The sequence below is a fragment of the Peromyscus californicus genome, unplaced genomic scaffold, assembly GCF_007827085.1.
Source record: "Peromyscus californicus insignis strain IS unplaced genomic scaffold, ASM782708v3 Scaffold_8__1_contigs__length_139910024, whole genome shotgun sequence".
Taxonomy (NCBI): domain Eukaryota; kingdom Metazoa; phylum Chordata; class Mammalia; order Rodentia; family Cricetidae; genus Peromyscus; species Peromyscus californicus.
The window spans coordinates 52,785,509-52,803,908 of NW_026294606.1; the positions used below are offsets into that span (position 1 = coordinate 52,785,509).

The 18,400-nt window shown below is 42.2% G+C and overlaps 1 protein-coding gene across 4 annotated transcripts in view; it reads right to left on the minus strand.

Moving 5' to 3' along the window:
* Positions 1-2,045: 2,045 nt before the first annotated feature.
* Adarb2 (adenosine deaminase RNA specific B2 (inactive)) overlaps positions 2,046-18,400 on the minus strand; it is a 543,626-nt gene continuing 527,271 nt past the window's right edge. For 3 of the 4 annotated variants that reach the window (XM_052729375.1, XM_052729373.1, XM_052729372.1), the window contains 2 exons: positions 8,757-8,935; positions 2,046-5,808 (listed from right to left, as the gene is read on the minus strand). In XM_052729375.1, the coding sequence (XP_052585335.1) occupies positions 5,632-5,808; positions 8,757-8,935 (356 nt within the window). In that variant the 3' untranslated portion in view covers positions 2,046-5,631. The remainder of the gene's footprint in view (positions 5,809-8,756; positions 8,936-18,400) is intronic. The other variant, XM_052729374.1, reaches the window with a different exon arrangement.

Genomic DNA, 18,400 nt, shown 5'->3' on the forward strand with positions numbered 1-18,400 from the left:
ACAAATATTACAAATATACATTCATTGATACAATATTGCCATTCGATCATGCTTTTTTATGTACATACCTTTAACTAAGAATGACTATTTTTTAAGTCCATTTTACTTAAAAAGTGCTGAAAATTAGCTGGGCACCGCTGGGAAAGGTTTAATTAAATTGATTTCACAGACTTCCAGGTGATAGAAATCAGGTGCCCATGTGAAAGAGGCACTAGAATCCAGATAATTTTGTATTTATTTTTAAAAGGGTGCATCGTCTCTCCAAACCTTTTAAAAAAGGATGAGTTGGGAAATAAGGTGGTATTTTCTCCAGGTTTTGATATTATACATTTCCCTGCAGGGATGCTATCATTTGGTTTAAATTTCTTGAGATGTAGTTATCTGTGATTCTTTTGGGTGGAGGTCAGCTGAAATGGACATGCTCTGGGAGTCCAGAATGATCGTTGTAAATCCCTGTAGTCATGCTATCACATGAAGACATAGGGAGTTTCCTGACTGTGAACACCAATCTGCCTGCTACTTCACTCTTCTAAGGTATACCAGGGGACCAGAAAAAAGAGCAGAAGGTTAGTAGGAGGGAAGCACAGACTGCAGGAATGTGGTGAGGGGGGATGAGAAAAGAATCTAAAGAAGTAGAATTGCTGGGGGAATGAACAACTCCATATTCTGGTTCCCTAGATTTGGGATTGAAGAAACTATGTGGGACAATGCTCTGCTCTCCATGACATCTCTCTGGTGGCCTCCATCTATATCATTTTGTTTCTATTTCCTTATTTCTCCATCATCACTTATCTGATTCAAACTTAGTGAAAGAAGTTTGAGAAGAGCTACTGATACCCTAGTGTTCCCAGAAATCATTGTGTTTCCATGTTTAACTACGAGTCGGAACCACGGACAGCGCCCAGGGCCCAACCCTTTCCAAGCCCTCCACAGAAGTACCCCAGTCCCCACTGAAACCTCCATGTCATCCCTAACATTATATCATTGCCCCCCCCCTCCCCCCCCGCCCCCCCCCCCCCCCCCCCCCGCCCCAAGTAAGAGTTGACTCTTGGTGTTATATCCTTTCCTGAGGCAGCACTTTGAATTCTCTACTCCTTCATGAACTGCAACCATCCAAAGCTGGGGTAGTTCTTCAAAACGTTCAGTATAGTAGATTTCTTAGTCCTATACAAGACTGTTGATTCTGAAAACTGTCCTAGATAAAAGTGATGGAGAAACAGGTTTTGCTGAATGCTGAGACTTTGGCCAGAAAAGGTGGTCACAGCAGTCAACTGGTAGTACATAAAAAGAAAGAAATTTTCTAAATTTCCTTTGGTTGCTATTAGAAAGTGATATTTATTATCTTTTGGGCCAATTAGGTCATTTTATTAGAATGGCTTCTTAAAAATTATCATAGAAGTTTTCCTAAATAAAAAAATGTCTACTATATTTAAATTTCAATTGTCTTTTTAAATTTTTTAAACAAGATACTATAGACTCATCTTGAAATTTATAATCTAAAAATAGGATTTCATCAAAATACTGCCACTATTCTATTCTGGGCATTGATATACTATGTATTTACTATTTATGGCTCATCAAATATGGTAAACACTATACAAAAAGCATTTAAATTTATTGGTAAGAACCGTCCTGTGAAAAGGAAATTATATGGAAAAAACATGAGCTATGCATCTTTTGGAAAAGTAACTTAGCCTGACATTTGTGAAAGACAACTAGACATCACAAAATCAATAGTGGCATGTTAGATATATACAGGTTCAAAGAGGATCACAGAAATCAAAAGGAAGCGATTGTCAGGGACTTGCAAATCTTTTACTTGGCAAAAAAACAAAATCCAAAGAAATCCTAAATTCATAACTTGATATTATACATTGCTGTGAAATCTTTTTGCTGGAGGTGGATGAGCAGTGCTTCTGTGCCTTCGTGGACTTTACCGTGGGGCTCAGTCCTGTGGAAAGGTTCACAAATGAACAGACACTGGCTTTTTGACTGAGAACCAGGCAGGGAACCTTAAATTGCTTATCTCCCCAATAGGAAAGCAATGTGTTTTGGAGGCAGATAAAGATGATGCTGACCTCCTTCTATTTGGACTTTAGAAGTGAGACTCAATGGGTGTGAATACAGAAGACAGAAGATTTGAAAACAAAGGGTGTAAAGATCAAAGAGATACAGGGTAGTTTTGAGATAAATCAGGTGGATAAGGAACAGCCAAGGTGGCTGAGATACCTGCCTGTCCTCTTTATAGTCTACTTATATTCTTTTTGATTTGTTTGACTGTATTTGTTTTCAGGGTGACTAAAAGATAAATATGACCTATTTGTGTTTCGTTCTTATAGAAACTTCAGATGGGGTGTTTTTAAGCCACTCCCAAGTCACTAACTCAATAGTTAAAACGCAGGGCATCCTAAGGTAGTGTTGGAATGCTTTGTGGATACCACGGTGAGAAAAATCCTCAGGCTTTTTCTACTTACTCTTTCAGGGTTTAGTCCATGCTCACCAGATCCTGTGACTGGCTACTTCTGGAGTGGGTGGGGTTTCTGTGGGTCAGGGGCAGCACATACATGTCCTGTATGGTGTAGGTGTGAAATTCTGATGTGGCTACCTGTCTACTCCAGATAAGAAATGTCACAGGCCTTTCATTCTTCCCTCTTAATGCCTCTTTGTTTTTTTCCTGTTTCTTGAAGATTCCATGATCTCTGCTTCTCAGTATGTGGCAGGTTTCACTTTAGATAAATAATTTCAGCAACTCTCTTTTCATTGAACAGAGTCAGGGACCCTCTGCTTCCTTCCTCCCATCTCTCTCTTATGTCACACTCACTCTGACAAGGAGCTTGCAAGACATTCAACTATTAAAAAAAGCATTGTCTATGATGTCTCTGTGGAAAAGCCCTAGTGTCTTAAAATCGCATTTGCAGCATCAGAAATGTCTTCTCCTGCTCACATATGAGAGCTCTCCTCTCCAGGAATAGCCTGTTGACTTAATAAGTGATTCTCAGGGCTGCAGAGTTGGCTCAGTGGTTAAGAGCATCTTCCAGAGGACCCACATAGGTGTCCCAAAATTGCCTATAACTCTAGCTGCAGCAGCTCTGACACCCTCCTCAGCCTCCCACAGGCACCTGCACACACATGTACATATGCACATACCCTCCACGCATACATAATTAAAGTAAATAAGAGAATCTCTATGTTAGTGCTAACAGATAGAATAAATTTGATGGGTGACTTTTTTTTTTCAAGAAGTTATCTTTAGGAAAGTTTGGGTTGTTTCCGGAAAAACAGTACCTTAGACACCATGAGTCCTAACCCTAGACCGGCAATTTATGCACATGATGGTGTTCACTGTTTTGGGTAAGCAACTGCTTTCTGTGTCTCTTGCATAGGTCTACGTGGCGGTTGCTACTGAGAATACTTGAAAGGTGGCCAATTCTTCCTCTTTTCATCACATGATAGAAACATTTAAGACCCTGCAGTTAATGCCAATCTTTTTATAACTGATAACACTGTTTGGATCACACTGATGTGAAGTGCTGTGCATTCTCCATTCCACTCCTCAAAATACAAATGGTTTGAGGGAGGTCTTAGATTTCAGCCAGGAAGTAACTGTACCTAACAGTGGAAAGACAACACAGAAGCCACAACTCAGCTCTCAAGGTTTCTTGGGTCTCTAAGCTTCCTCCTAGTTATACATCAAGTTATCAGAGATTACTACAAGCTGGCTCTTTGATCGTAGCCTTTACACTGAATGAAGATTCCGTTTTCCTCAGGATTTATGAAAGATTACTATTAACCATTTATTTGTAAAAATACTTGCACGTCTTTGAAAGTTTATCTTGAAAATGTTTTTACAATGAGCTCATATTCTTTCCTCAAAGGACTTTAATGATAAATGTGGTCTCATATTAAATCCAAGGACTTAATATCTCCACTCTTCTTTTTATTGCATCAGATAACTGCAGTTCAATGTATTTCATGTTTTTACCTCATTCTTGTGATATCTGCAATACATGTTAGAATATATACATTATGATGTAATGGTTGAATTTTTATTGAGGATTGATAAGCTGGAATTCTAACCAGGAATCCCATATTCTAGAAGTGGCTCCTCCTATACTTTTAAAAACAAAACAAAAAAACAATAATGTATTTCAGATGGAATTAAAAAGGGATTATTTATTTTTATTTTATGTGTATGATAGTTTGCCCACATGTATATAAGTGTACTTCATGGGTGCATGGAGCCCTCAGAGGCCAGAAGAGGGTATTGTAACCACTGGAGCTGGAGTTATGGATGGTTGTAAGCTGCCAGTGGGTGCTGGGAAATGAACCAGAGTCCTCTCTAGGAGCACCAAGTACTCTTAACTGCTGAGCCATCTCTACAGCCCATCAGATGGGATTTGTTTAAACAACAAAAAAAGATTATGCACATGTTAAATAGCTTGATGAATGTTGAAATGAGTTCCAAGTGGAAAAAATTAATTAAAGGAACATGGGTTGACTAAAAATATGTTAGTGACATGCCTTTCTTTGCCTGGGTCTTCTCTTAGGGATCATGATATAGACTAAATAATAAAAAGATTTATGTATAGCCACAAACTTTGATACCCATTCTATACGTGGCATAACTCTGTTTCTTTAAATTTTGCAGCTATGGTAAGTCATCATTATTATTGTTATAATAATTATTATTTTATTCATGCAAGATGATGATTAAGGAACCTAAAATGATAGAGATCGAGTAGCTCCTCAAACCTAAAGATTTTGTTGAATGTTTTATGTGTATGCTTTTTTTATAATAAAAATTCATTTAAAAATTCAGAATTTGATCTAAGACTCAGTTTCATTACTTTATCTGCTATTATTGGGTAGTAGTTAAGCATTCTGCAGTTCTCACTTCCATGGCTGTCATTATCTATGAAAAGCAATGAAAAGGTTGTGATCAAGTCAATCGCCTAGGCTTGTTTGAAACATTCTACCATTGGGCAGTTTAAAAGCAGTTTCCTTGCATCACAGATCATGACTCTTTTGTGTCTTAGGTGTCTATTCCTTCCTGTCATAAACATGGTTTTATTTACTTTAGTTGCTCTTTAACAGTGTCCATCCCAAGTCTTTTTTGATAGAAAGTGGAAAGGCCTGAATGAATAATGAAGACAATATAGCATTCCTGTTGGGTTCTTTGGAATTGGGGAGCCCATGGCTTTTCTTTTTACCTGTGGCTTATCTTGAAGTCATATAAACTTGTGCTGGCGAGACTCAATCACACCACGAGAGAGGCCCGTGGCAAGAGGAAGCACAGAGGATGATGCATGAGGCTACACTTAAGTACCATATTTCAATCTTGCCTCTAAGCTCCTCTTGCCCAAATAGATTATTTCCTTTTGACACCCAGTAAGGGATGGGGCTGATGCAATAGTGGTTCTACCTCTATCTATGTGGACAGAATTCTTGGAACTAACAACCCAGGGAGAAATAGCATGACCAAAACTCAAATCTACTCTCCCATCCAAACATGGACACATGTGTTCCTGAACACTGAAGGAGAATAAATGTCAAGAATTGATGGACACACCACACCATCATACGGCTGCATCCCCTCCAGACATTCCATTCTGGTCCAATAGCAAAGGAGTCTTAGAGACTTAGTAGAAACTGATCTTGCTCTGGTGGTTTTCTCACCCAGGTGCCAAGACCAGCTCTCTGAAAAGCCTTGAAGAGCTGCTGTTTAACAGACTGGTAGGTGTGAGCCCCCAGCTTGGCCTCACAGTACATGGACGGTGTTTCTCCATGGCCAGGGATCCGTGTGCTTAGCTGTGAAAAGAAGGAGGAAGTGAATTCAACCATTCACAGTAACATGAGTTTCACAACCAAAATACCAGCTTGATTCTAACCCTTCGCATCTCCTTCTCCTTTGCTTTAACAGTACAGTGGCAGGGTCCTGAGGAGATGGCTCATTTGGGAAAATGCTTGGCTCTCAAGTACAAGAACCTGAGTTCAGATCCCTAGAATCCATGTAAAAAGCTGCAGGTGTTGGTTAACACCTATAATCCCAGCACTGGGGAGGTGGAGACAGGCAGTTGCCTGAGACTGGCTGGCTAGCTAGTCTAGCCACTTGGTGAGTTTCAAGTTCAGTGAGAGACCCTGTATCAGAAAATAAGTGAAGCAATCAAGGAAGACACTTAACATAGACTTTTGGTCTCCAAACTCATGTGCACATGCACCCTCCCTCCTGTATGTATGAACTCATACACACACATACACATTAAAAAAAAATAAAACAAACAAACAAACTGGAAGAGCAGTTATCTGCATTCTTTTGGAAAATTCTGTGAAAAACCCAATTGTTAAGGATACTTGGCTGCATCAGAAGTGCAGACGATTAAAAAATGTATAACATAGCAGATGACTCACCTCCTATTAAGAATTTAACACTGCTTTCTTAGCTGAGTGTGATGACACACACCTGTAAGCTCAGCACTTTCGAGGTTGAGTCAGGAGGACTGCTGTGTGTTCAAGGCCAGCCTGGGATATATAGGAAGATACCAACTCAAAATAAACAAAACCCAAAAAGCTCAGCAAACCCCAGAAAGAAACAAAACAGCACCAATAATAGAACCATTGCTTTCTATATTCTTCCTGAATAAGGATTACCAAGGGGAGGTTTGTGCACTAACAGCACCATGGCAGGCAGGAGAGAAGAGGGACTCTGAGTTATGTTGCTTGTTAACTAGAAAGGCAGTGAAAGTAGGATGTTATCGGGCTTCTGAGTCATAGGAGACAAAAGTTGGAGCAGTGAAAGGCAGGGAAAACCTGTCCATTCATGTCTTCAGTCCCCCACAAGGAGGACAGAGAGGGAGAGAGGCAGAGGGCAGGCCTGTGGTAGGGTAGCTTCAGATAACACTGCATCTTCCTTGAGGGTCTGTAGATCAATGTGTCCACTCTGTGGCCAATGCCACCATGATCATGTGAACAAGAAAAGGACCTATTTGTTCAGCAAGACAAGAAAAGCCTGTGCTTCTCCACACCTTACAACATCTTTGGAATAAGTGAGGTGTGAGAAAAGGGATCAGAGTGGGCATGAGAGAGGCAGAGAGTTCTAATCAGAACTGGAACATATGGTGCTATATACCCATATCTGCATGCTTGTGGCAGAGGCAGAAGGTGAATGCCAAACTCTTAGGTAACTATAGTTTTTTTTTTTTTTTAACATTCTCTGAGTCGGCAAAAATGCTTCAGTGTTTGTACATCTGCTATTCTACTATCCAATTCTATTATTGGGTGTGCATGTCATATGGGTGCACACATGTGTGCAGGTGCACATGGAGACCAAAGGCCAACCTCAGGAGTAATGTTCTTCAGAAGGTGCCAACTTTGTCCCCCACCCCTTCTCTAGGACAGGGTCTCTCACTGGCCTAGAGCTTGCTGATTAGGCTAGGCTAGCTGGCTGGACAGCTAGCCCCAGGAATCCACATATCTCTGCCTCCCCAGTTCTAGGACTAATAGGCTACCATGCTGGGTGTTTTCACATGGTCTCTGGGGCTTTAACTCAAGTCCTTGTGCTTGCATAGCAAGAGTTTCATTGACTGAGCTATGTCCCAATACAAAAAAAATGAGCAAAATACGTTTTCACTAGTTTATTTTTAATCTGTATTTTATTATAGTCTGCTATACTTTCAAAGTACATAAAACTCTGCATTTCAGTTATAACCTCCCAAATGTAGTTAGTATCTATTTATTAATGGAAAGCAGATTTTGAAACATTGCTGTAGTAGAAATAGGTGGCCTTCTGGATTGGAGAAAAATGCTAATTTTGACAGTCACCATCTTTGAAAATTAGTAGGAAATTACCTAACTTCTTTCCCTTCCTTCTCTCTCTCTCTCTCTCTCTCTCTCTCTCTCTCTCTCTCTCTCTCTCTCTCTCTCTCTCTCTCTCTCGTGTGTGTGTGTGTGTGTGTGTGTGTGTGTGTGTGTGTGTGTATGCCACAACGTGCATTTGGAGGTCAGAAGGCAAATTTCAGGAGTTAGTTTTCTTCTTTTTACCATGTAGGTCTTGAGGACTGAACTTGGGTCCTCAAGTTTGGTAGCAAGTGGTTTTATCCACTAAGCCACCTTGCCAGCCCTTATATACTTTCTGAGGAGAAGTTTGTTTATATCTGAACTTGGAATAAATTCTTTTTCTCTTTTTAATGTTTTAAAAAGAGATTTATTATATTATTTTATTTTATGTGTATGTGTGTGGGCCTGGGTACATATACTTGTATCATATGTGTGCAGTGCCTGCAGAAGCCAAAAGAGGGCATTGGATCCCCTGAAACTGAGCTACAGACAGTTGTGTGTGGCCATGAGATTTCTGGAACTGAGCCCTGGTCTCTCCTAGAGGAGCAAGTATACTTAACCATGGAGTTTTCTCTCCAGTCCCTTTATGTACCTCACTTATGACATGCTACGTAAACCAATTGGCATAGGGTCTGGTGGCTTTTGCTGGTCCAACAATAAGCTCTTTTGTTGCTTTACTTCACAGAGACACACTCCCCAAGCTCTGAGGACCACATTTGGGTAGCAAAGCTTTAAGTGCATGGAGGAAATTCCTGGGCAGTTAGTTGGAGAAAGGGCAGTAACCATGGAGATCAGTTTGCATGCCCTTTCTCACAATTACTGCAGACCAAATGATGTCCCATTTCCCTGGAGCTTTCCTCAGGGTTTTAACCAGAGCCCAGGCACAGCTAGTTTTCTCCCCAGAAAGGACCGGTGCGACCTACCCTACCATGCAGCCGTGCCCACCGAGCAGAAAACACGTGCTTGCAGAGCCGGGATGAGCCCCCACTGCTCCTCTTCCCAGTTGTGGCGTTAATGATCTCCAGGTCAGCGCTGCCCACGATCCAGTTGGCACTGAAATGGGGAGACTTTCCCGGCTGCCGTGCCTCGGTGTTACTCACGCCTGTCAAGAGAGAAATAGGAGGTAGTCAGGCATTCATATTCTTCAGCTCAAACGGGGCTCCCGTGAGAGCAGATAATGGGAACTAAAGCTTGTGTTTGAGCTGGGATGAGACATTCACATAAATACTGTCTTGCTTTTCTTTTTTAAAACTTAGTCACGTTGAAGTCATGGTTTTACCTGTCTGACTGGAGGCTGGAAACCAAGTTCAACTCTGATGAGAGCCTTGTATTGGAGTTCATTGCTGGGACCTGCTGTAACCTTTTAATTGGAAGGACTTTATGGGTAGATTTTTTTTCCTTTTCTGTGAATGTCTGTTGAATGAATTAATGAGCAAACAGAGCCATTTGAAAATTCTAGGAATGTGAGATTATTGGACACCTACTGAATACCCAAAACACAAGATTAGTAAATAATTCCTGAAAGATCCTTAGGCTTATCGTTTGGTTTATGAGGAAGAGACTTTGGATTTAATAAAGGAGCTATATGTGTAGGAGAATCAGTCAAACAATACAGTTTGTGAAGAGCATTGATGAGATTCAGTACAAAATGAGAATATGAATCCCTTTTTTGCAAAGTTACTAAGAATTTCCACCTAGGCCTGGTGGTTCAGGCTGAGGCAGGAGGATCATATATATGTTCAAGGCTTGCCTGGGCTATATATTGAGTTCAAAGACAGCTGGAATAACTTAGTAAGATCTTGTTTCCAAATAAAAGAGAAACAAGAAGAGGCCTAGGGATATACAGCACAGGGGTAGAGCACTCACCTATCATGTGCGAAACCCCAGCATCAATTCTCAGCACAGCAACATTGTTTCTCAAGATGACAGCATAGCATTAAACCAAGGTTGAATTTTTCTAAGCTAAGGTCCCCACGTGCCTGGGTGGGTCTTTTGACCCTTGAAGAATCTGGCTTCCAGAATTGTCATGAAAACCCTCATGCTACAGTGCGCCTCTCCTCCCCTGTTGGACCCTGTACTCTGATGTTCAGGTGGGACGTGACCCTTACAGAGCAGAGCGGAGGGAGAAGGTCAAGACTTTCCACTCTGGGTGATATTCTCTGCTCAGCATGGGGTTTCATGCTTCCCACCTTGCACTCTGAGCTCCAGCCTCACCTCCTGTCTGGCTACCTTGCAGCGCTCCTCATTATGAATGAATGCCTGCCCTCCCTCCATGTACTCCCTCATACCAAGTACCTAACATAGCCAGAGTCTGCTGATTTCTCATTATTTGTCTCGCTGCTGCTTTTTCTTGAAGGTTATGTTTGCTGACCCATGACCTCTGGGGAGGGATCACCTAAATAAAAACACAGTTTGGAGACATGTGGCCTGGATGAATACAGCCAGATGGTTTCCAGAGCAACCTCATGCATGGCAAATAGGACCCTCCTAAGTTCTGCGGGATCGACAGTATGACCCAGTCTTTGCTCAGAGTCTTGGGGATCCACCATGAAAGTAAGCAGAATTTAATCTCTGGTGCAGGCACTTCAGTGATGTTCTGGAAAGTTTGGTTTCCAGCCCAGAAGCTCTAATAAGTTGCCCTGTCTCCATGTCTCTTGCATCTCTCATCCTCCACAGATCCTATAACTTCACCTGCATACATCTTGCAGCTCCACAGGGCTTTATGCGTAAGTCCTGGTCCAAAGACAGCCTAGATGGACCTCTCTCTCCTCTTGTCTAGTTTTACCATGTAAAGGTGAAACCTGTTACCCATCCAGCCCTGCATGTCCGCTTCTATTTCCCTAGCCACGGACACTAGACAGATGGACCCACTAACCGACATGTCCAACCCATAGCCAGCTCCCTGGGCCAAGGATAGCTATGAGTGCAGCCCACCACAAACATCATTAACTCACTGTATTAATTACCTTTTTCATTGTTGTGACAAAATTCCTGACAATAAGCAATTGAAGGAAGGAAGATTTTTTTTTTCCTGGCTTACAGTTGGAGGAAACACATTCCATCATGATGGGGAAGGGATGCAGGCCGTAGGAGTGGGAAGCTAGGTGCCCATGTTGCCTCTACAGACCGGAAGTAGAACTGAATAGGAAGTGAGGTTGGGCTATACAATCTCAAGGCCTGACCCCCACTTCCTTCAGTCAGGCTGTACTTCTTAAAGGTTCCACAACCTTCCTGAACAGCCCCAGCAGGTGGGAACCAAACACTGAAACATGCCTCTATGGGGGACATTTCGCGTTCAAACCACGACACTCAAAACATAAGCTTGCTATTTTTTATTGTAATGTGTGATTCTCCCACATGAATTTTGTAGATGAAAACATTGTGTCAAAATTTCAAAAGGATGGGCATACCTGGGAGCTTTTCTTAGATCTGCCCATTTATCACATGAGTGTGTGGAGCCTACAGGGAGGCACTGGAGGCTTTTGCAAGAGCATTGTATTTAGTCCAGTGGGATGGCATCTCAGGAGTCCCCAGGATGCACTACACTTACTAGAGAAGCCCATGCACTGGGAAGCAGTACAGGTGTAAATCACAGCTGGAAGAGCACACTGGGAGTTCAAGAGTCTATATTCATGTAAGGGAGTAGTTCCCATCTCAGCGGAAGATCCGCTCAACTGTGAGTTACACAGTCATGGACTTCAGGATCCTCTTGTGTCCTCAGCTCCACCTCCGATCTTCTTGGATAGAACTGAGGCATGCTCTCTCAGCACATGGCTGTTTAGCTTTGCCAGTTGCCACCTAAGCAACCCAGATCTCAGACTGAAAGTCACCTTGTGACCTTCTGGTCATGGATGGGCAATGTTGGACATCCAGGCACATTCCATCCACGTCAGCTCTTTTCCCTAGAAATGATTCACTATTGTGGCTACCCACCCCTGAGAGCTGGGCAGGGGAGACAATCTGGTCCATTGGCAGCCATGGACTGTCCTACTGGGCAGGGACCATCTCGGCAGGAAGAGACAGCTGCTGAGGTCAGGGACGACTGGGTACAAAGAGATGTCATCACTGCTTTGGAATTGTGGGCAGCCAGGCTCAGCAGCCTGGCATCTCCTCCATCTCTGCAGGCTTTTCTCTCTCCACTCCCTTTCTCCCATTTGTCTGGTTTTTGTGCTGGGATTGGCCACTGAAGCATGCACTTGGGGCTTCTCCAAAATCCTAAACTCTGAACTCAGAAGAAAGCCTTTGAATGTCTGATGTCAATACATGACCTGTCTGCTACCTTGCAATTCACCCCCCACTCCTCCTGTTCTCTTCCTATTACTGCTTTCCTGGAGATACCATTGAGCTTTGCCATTGTCTCTCAGCAAGCAGACACCTGTCTTGGAGAGGGCTCAGCTGCGGGCTGGCTGGGTACTGCTCTCAACACGCCCGACTCACCAGGGCTCAGACAGTCCAGGGAGGCAGCCGTGAGCATTCTTGTGTCTACATGTGGAGAATGCAGGGGAAGGAAGGCATGTGAGCGGGACAGTGGACGGAAGCCACAGGATGACAAACGTGTGGGGTTCAATGTGAAGACGAGACTCGGGACTTAGGAACTGGAGAGACTTGGTTTCCAGCCTGTCTTCGTTCTGGGGCCTTGGCACACATCATTAATTCCCTTCTTCTGCTCTCTGATGATGGCAACTTCATTTCACAAGGTTAAGTGAAGATGAAATGAGAGAGAAAGGAGCACTTTCTAAACATCAAATGCTATGGTAATTGTTATTCAAAGGAAGATTTGAAGGTCACCTCTAGTTTACTCAGGCTTCTCGAAGCCACACACCAAAACATTCCCAGTTATAGGACAGAAAATACTTCTAGTTTAGTGATTAATTATCTAATTGTTCCAGGGAGTGGAGTAACTAGTCAACAAGCAGAAGTCAGGATTATTTTTATATTAAACATACATTTTTTGGACATTTACACATTTGTCCAACATTTAACTTTAATACCTCTGTTGGAGTTATCATTGTCTACTTATATTCTGAGCCTCTAGTTTAAGGATTATTTTTATCCTATTCTTTGCCTTCAAGAACAAAAATCCTCTCCAAAGCAAACTGTGGGAATGGAAATCCAGCCTTTGATGTCATTAAAAATTTTTTTTACTACAAAGAAACACCGCTTGGAATGTTTACTAAGTGTTAGTACCAGAAGAACAATTTTTGACAATGCTGTAATTAATGATTGGGTTCTGATTATAGTAAAGGAGATGGAGCTGTGTGCCAGACTCACTTGAATGTAATATGCAGATTCACTAATGTGCAATGAAACATGTGATTACTGCCCAGAACACTCACATCCATCGGCGCCACAATCTTTTTCTGTAGGGCAAACGCTGCGAGGATAGACAGCATGCGCAGCTGTCAGGAGACAGCGTTTGAGTGTTGTCTTGGGGTGAAGGAGAGTCTAGCGCCTTAGCCACTGGTCAGCACCAGGTTACCTCTTTCCATAGGAAGGCCCATGGTGGCATGGTGATGAAGGAGCTCTGAGCATGGCCTTCTGAGTCACCAGGAAAAGGCTGCTTTCCTAGGTCTTCTGCTCTCATTTGCTTTGCATTTTCTTCTGTTTTGGGTGATTCTTTTCATGTTTCCATTGACCTCCTCCCTCTTCCCGCTCCCTCCCCGCCCCCTGCTGCATTCACATATACAATTCCTCTGATGTGGAGTGGGCTTTGAAGATAAGTTAATGAGATAATTATGTGACACCTAGAATCTTCTGTTTTTTGGTTCTTAAAAAGACTTTTTTGTTTTTGTTTTTGTTTTTCAAGACAGGGTTTGTCTGTGTAGTTTTGGTTGCTGTCTTGGATCTCACTCTGTAGACCAGGCTGGCTTCAAACTCACAGAGATCCGCCTGGCTCTGCCTCCCCATTGCTGGGATTAAAGGCATGTGCCACCACTGCCCAACTGATATTTAGTTTCTATGAAAACCTTTTTACATGTAATAAAGAGCTCACTCACTATAGTAGCAGATTTGGGGAATTTAAACCAATACTCCAGGTACCCTTTTGGTATTCCTCAATATGGACACAAACATAATTATCTATAGGACTTGTATCTTTTTTCCCCCTTTTCTTTTTTGTTTCTCTCCTTCCTTCCCTTCAACCCTTCCTTCCTTTCTTCTTGTGTATGTGATGTGTGTGAGTGGTGTGTGCGTTTGTGTTTATGTATGCAGTGCGTATGATATGTGTACACACACATAGGCCAGGGACGGATGTCAGTGTCCTCCTCTGTATTCTACGACTTATTCCCTTGAGACATGGTCTCTCATTGAACCTGAAGCTTACTAATTTGGCTAGGCTGGCCAGCCAGTGTGCTCCCAGGAGGCAATGGTCTCTGTGGCCCAACGCTGGGGTTATAGGCGTTGCATGGCCATGCCTAGTTTTTATGTAGGTGCTAGAGATTTGAACTCAGGTCCTCATGCTTACATAGTAAGCCCTATTATCCACTGAGCCATCTTCTAGACCTGAGCCTTCTTCCATAGCTCATCTATTCACTCTACTGTAGACATCATGCCCCTCTCAGGACAAGGAAGATTAGTTTTAAAGGTGTTTAAAGACCACGGACCTTACTGCTTAGCTGTATCAATAATAAGAGTTTTAGATTTTGCTGGATAAGATGAAGGTGCATCCTCTAAGGCATGGAAAGCAAAGACTGATTTGTGTTAATTTTCTCTATGGTTAGGGGTGTAAATATAAATATCATAAATTACAGAGACTGTTCTTCACGAGGCAACGTGAAAAGATTTAACATTAAAATAGTCGCTTGGTGCTCTGGGGACATAGCTGTGGATCTTGCCTAGCATATGTGAGGTCCTAAGTTTGATTCTCAGCACTGCGTCTGCATACAGCTAGGTGTGGTGGTGCATGCATATAATCATGGGAAGAGTGGAGGCAGGAGGACCAGAAATTCAAGGTCATCTTCAGCTAGATAAGGAGTAGGAGCCAGTGTGAGCTACATGGGCCTCAGTCTAGAAAAATACTGGAACAGATAAAAACCAACCTCCAAGGACACAATAAAAAAAAAGGTTATATCCTGCCAAGACCCACCCCCGTGAAGTTCTCAAGGTAATACATTAGCACATACCTAATAATCCAGAATACTAAACACGTACAATATTGTCAACCGTCTCCAGTTTACAGTATTAAGTTCCTCCTCAGGATTATTCTTCCAATGGCAGACACCAACAGATCAGAATCTTCTAGTTGACATGGGGCCCTAATTTTAGCTAAGATTTTGGAAATGGATTTGGTATTTTGAAAAGTGAGTATTGTGTTGATTATAGTCCAAGAAAAAAGAGCACCCCTGGTGAAGAATCAATATTCAGAAACCCAGTACTGTGAGCAAATGACTGGGATCAAGTTGATGAAATCTGTACTCTGCTGGTTAGTTTTTGTCAACTGAACCCAAACCTAGACATGTCTGGGAAGAGAGAATCTTCACTGAGAAAATGCCTCCATCAGATCAGCCTGTTGGATATTTTCCTGATTAATGTTTGATGTGGAGGGCACAGCTCACTGGAGATGGTACCATCCCTAGGCAGGCGGTCACGGATGGTATGCAAAAGCAGGTTGAGCAAGCCAAGGGGAGCAAGCCAGTGAACAGTGTTCTTCCACGGCCCTGCCTTGGTTCCCTCCTCCAGGTTTCCACCTTAAGTTCCTGACCTGACTTACCTCAGTGGTAGATTCTGACCCCTGAGGCTTGTAAGATAAAATAAAATTAAAGATAAAAATAAAGTTACTTTTGGTCATGGTATTTTACCACCACAACAGAAACTCTAACTAAGACACACTGTGTCATGCTTCTTATTTTGCAGACTACCTTGACCAAGGATTCTATGAACTTTCTCTGTAGCATCCAGAAACCAAAACAAATAAAAATAAAATTGACCGAATAGAAACCCTAAGAAAAATTTGCCTTTAATGAATTATTTTGTAATGAGGGAACAATAGTGCATAATTCAATGTGATTTCTAAAACTGAGAAAATTATGCTTTAACAATGTGGTATTGTATTTAGTTTATTATAAAGTTAATTGCTTGAAACAGTCAGATTTACTCTCTGGCGGTTCTGGAGGTCAGAATCTACAGTCACAGTGTCAGCAGGGCGGTGCTTTCCTGAAGCTTTGGGGGAGGAGCCTTCCTTGACCTGTCTGTCTTCTGGAATCTGCAAGTGTTCTTTGGCTTATGGTTGCATCACTTCGATCTCTTCTTACAATAACAAATGTGATTGCATGTGGAGGCTTCCGAAATAATTTATGTCATCATCTCCCCATTTCATGAACTTTAATCAAAACTGCAAAGGCCCCCTTTCCAAATATGACTTTTTACAGACACCCCACTTATGTGCCACTTCCTGGAGTAATCCCACACCCTGAGTGTCTCTTCATGGCCTTCTCAGAGCCACTTCCTGGAAAACACCATCCTGGAGCATCATTTCCTGGGATTATCCCACACTCTGGCACCACCTACTGGCAAAAGCCCAGATCTCCAGGTGAGAGAGTTTGCTTCCTCCTCTCTGGGGTAATTTGTCTGCCCTTCCTTTTGCCCTTAGCAATGCTGGTGCTGGTGGTGGACTGTGTCCAGATACCTTAACAGTAGCTGGTCATTTCTCAGGTTTACGGAATAAACAGAGGAAACACACGCCAGAGTGGGTCTGTCTTAATGCAATAATATGCTCTTTGATTTGGAAACTTGTAGAAAAGCCTAAGATGAGTGAGGGGACGGGAGAAAGCGTAACTGAAAGATGATGCAATTGTATGAAAATACCAGAATCAACTAAAACCTTTCCCTTAGTAATTGTTTCTGAACAGTCATGGGTGGGAATCCCTTCCCAACCTAAATAGTTCTACCAAAGTCGTCTTTAGCAGACAAATGCTAACAAGTTTGTCTGATACTCAACACAGAGATGTGCTGACATTTGTAACTGGGTTAATCATCTTTGGTGAAGTTTTTGAACGGATCTATCTTATTCCAAAGCAGATATGCGTAGAAACTCAGCCAGTCTCCACCACCTTGGCCTCAGCTATTCTGGAGGTTGGTGGGGGTAAGGGTCATACTCAATGCGGCTGTCTGCCTTGTCTTTTCAGTTCACACAATTGTGTTAACAAGGCGGGCTCAGAAATAGGCCAAGGTCAAATATCACTTCCACGACTTCCTAGTGGTGTGAACTCTGATAAGTTAATTAACCCACTACTGCTTCTCCTCTCACAAGAACGTGATTATTACAACGGTGATTGCGACCACTGCTCTTAGTGCTATCATCACTGAAGAGTGGAGACAGACTAGCCACGATTCAGCCATGAAAATTGGCTTTATGGTGGCTCACATCTATATAAAGATGCCTTACTTCAAAGGAATCCTTATTTATTTTTTTTAAAAAGGCATTATATAAGTGAGACATTACAGCATGTCTTTAAATAGCTGGTGAGCCTACTATATTTAAAATGTAATTCAGTCTCCCCAAATTAAATTTACACAAGCCCTTTCAGGGATGTAATTTTTATATGAAGTGAGGCGAGTCTATAATACAGGGGAGCATTACATTTAATTTTGCAAAATGAATGGAGTAGCATGCTTTCAGGCATGCATGGAATCATAAAGTTGCAGGGATAGAATGGGCCTCTTGAATTTAATATTTAATATACTGCCAGATATCCTGTGTACCCTGTGTAATCCCTCTCTCTCCCTCTCCCTCTCCCTCTCCCTCTCTCTCTCTCTCTCTCTCTCTCTCTCTCTCTCTCTCTCACACACACACACACACACACACACACACACACTTCTAATGGAAACAGAATTGGTAAATTTATTGTATTAATGTCATTTTATTTATTCTCATTAACATGAACACCATCATAATTGCCAGTAATTTTGTAGCTACCCTCTTGTCTTTTTTTTGTTGTTATTATTTATTTTTGTTTTGTTGGTTTTTTCCATAATGAGGTTCTCTGTGTAGCCCTAGAGACCATGCTGACACTAACTCAGAGATCTTCCAGCCTCTGCCTCCTGAGTGCTGAGATTAAAGGTGTGTATCACCACCCCAGACTGTATATTCCCCTCCTGTTATGCAAAGAAATCAGTCCAAGAGGACTCTGTACCTAGTGGTCCCTGAAAGCAGAATGTGTGAGCTGTTAATAGTGGGCAATGCTGGCCTCAGTTGCCAGACTAGGGCACAGCTAACCATCACAGCTCCCATCAGAGCGTCAGTCTTGGCTTAAAAAGTCATCAAAAGTTTAGAATGTATAATTTCACTGTACTCCTGCAGCTTTGTTCAAAAATCACTTTTCTTGAGGCAAGGACTTACTTATATATCCTGGCTGATCTCAAACTCAGAGATCCATCTGCCTCTGCCCCCCAAGTACTGAGATTAATGGTAGACACTATCACACTCCACAGAAGTTGCTTTCAATAAATATATGAAATCACAGATTCTTGAGCCTCAGGACTATTTTTTCTGGACCATCATGTTAAATCATCCTCACATGTTTCAGAAAGACTGCAGGTGAGAACTGACCTCTTGTGGGGCCATACTCCT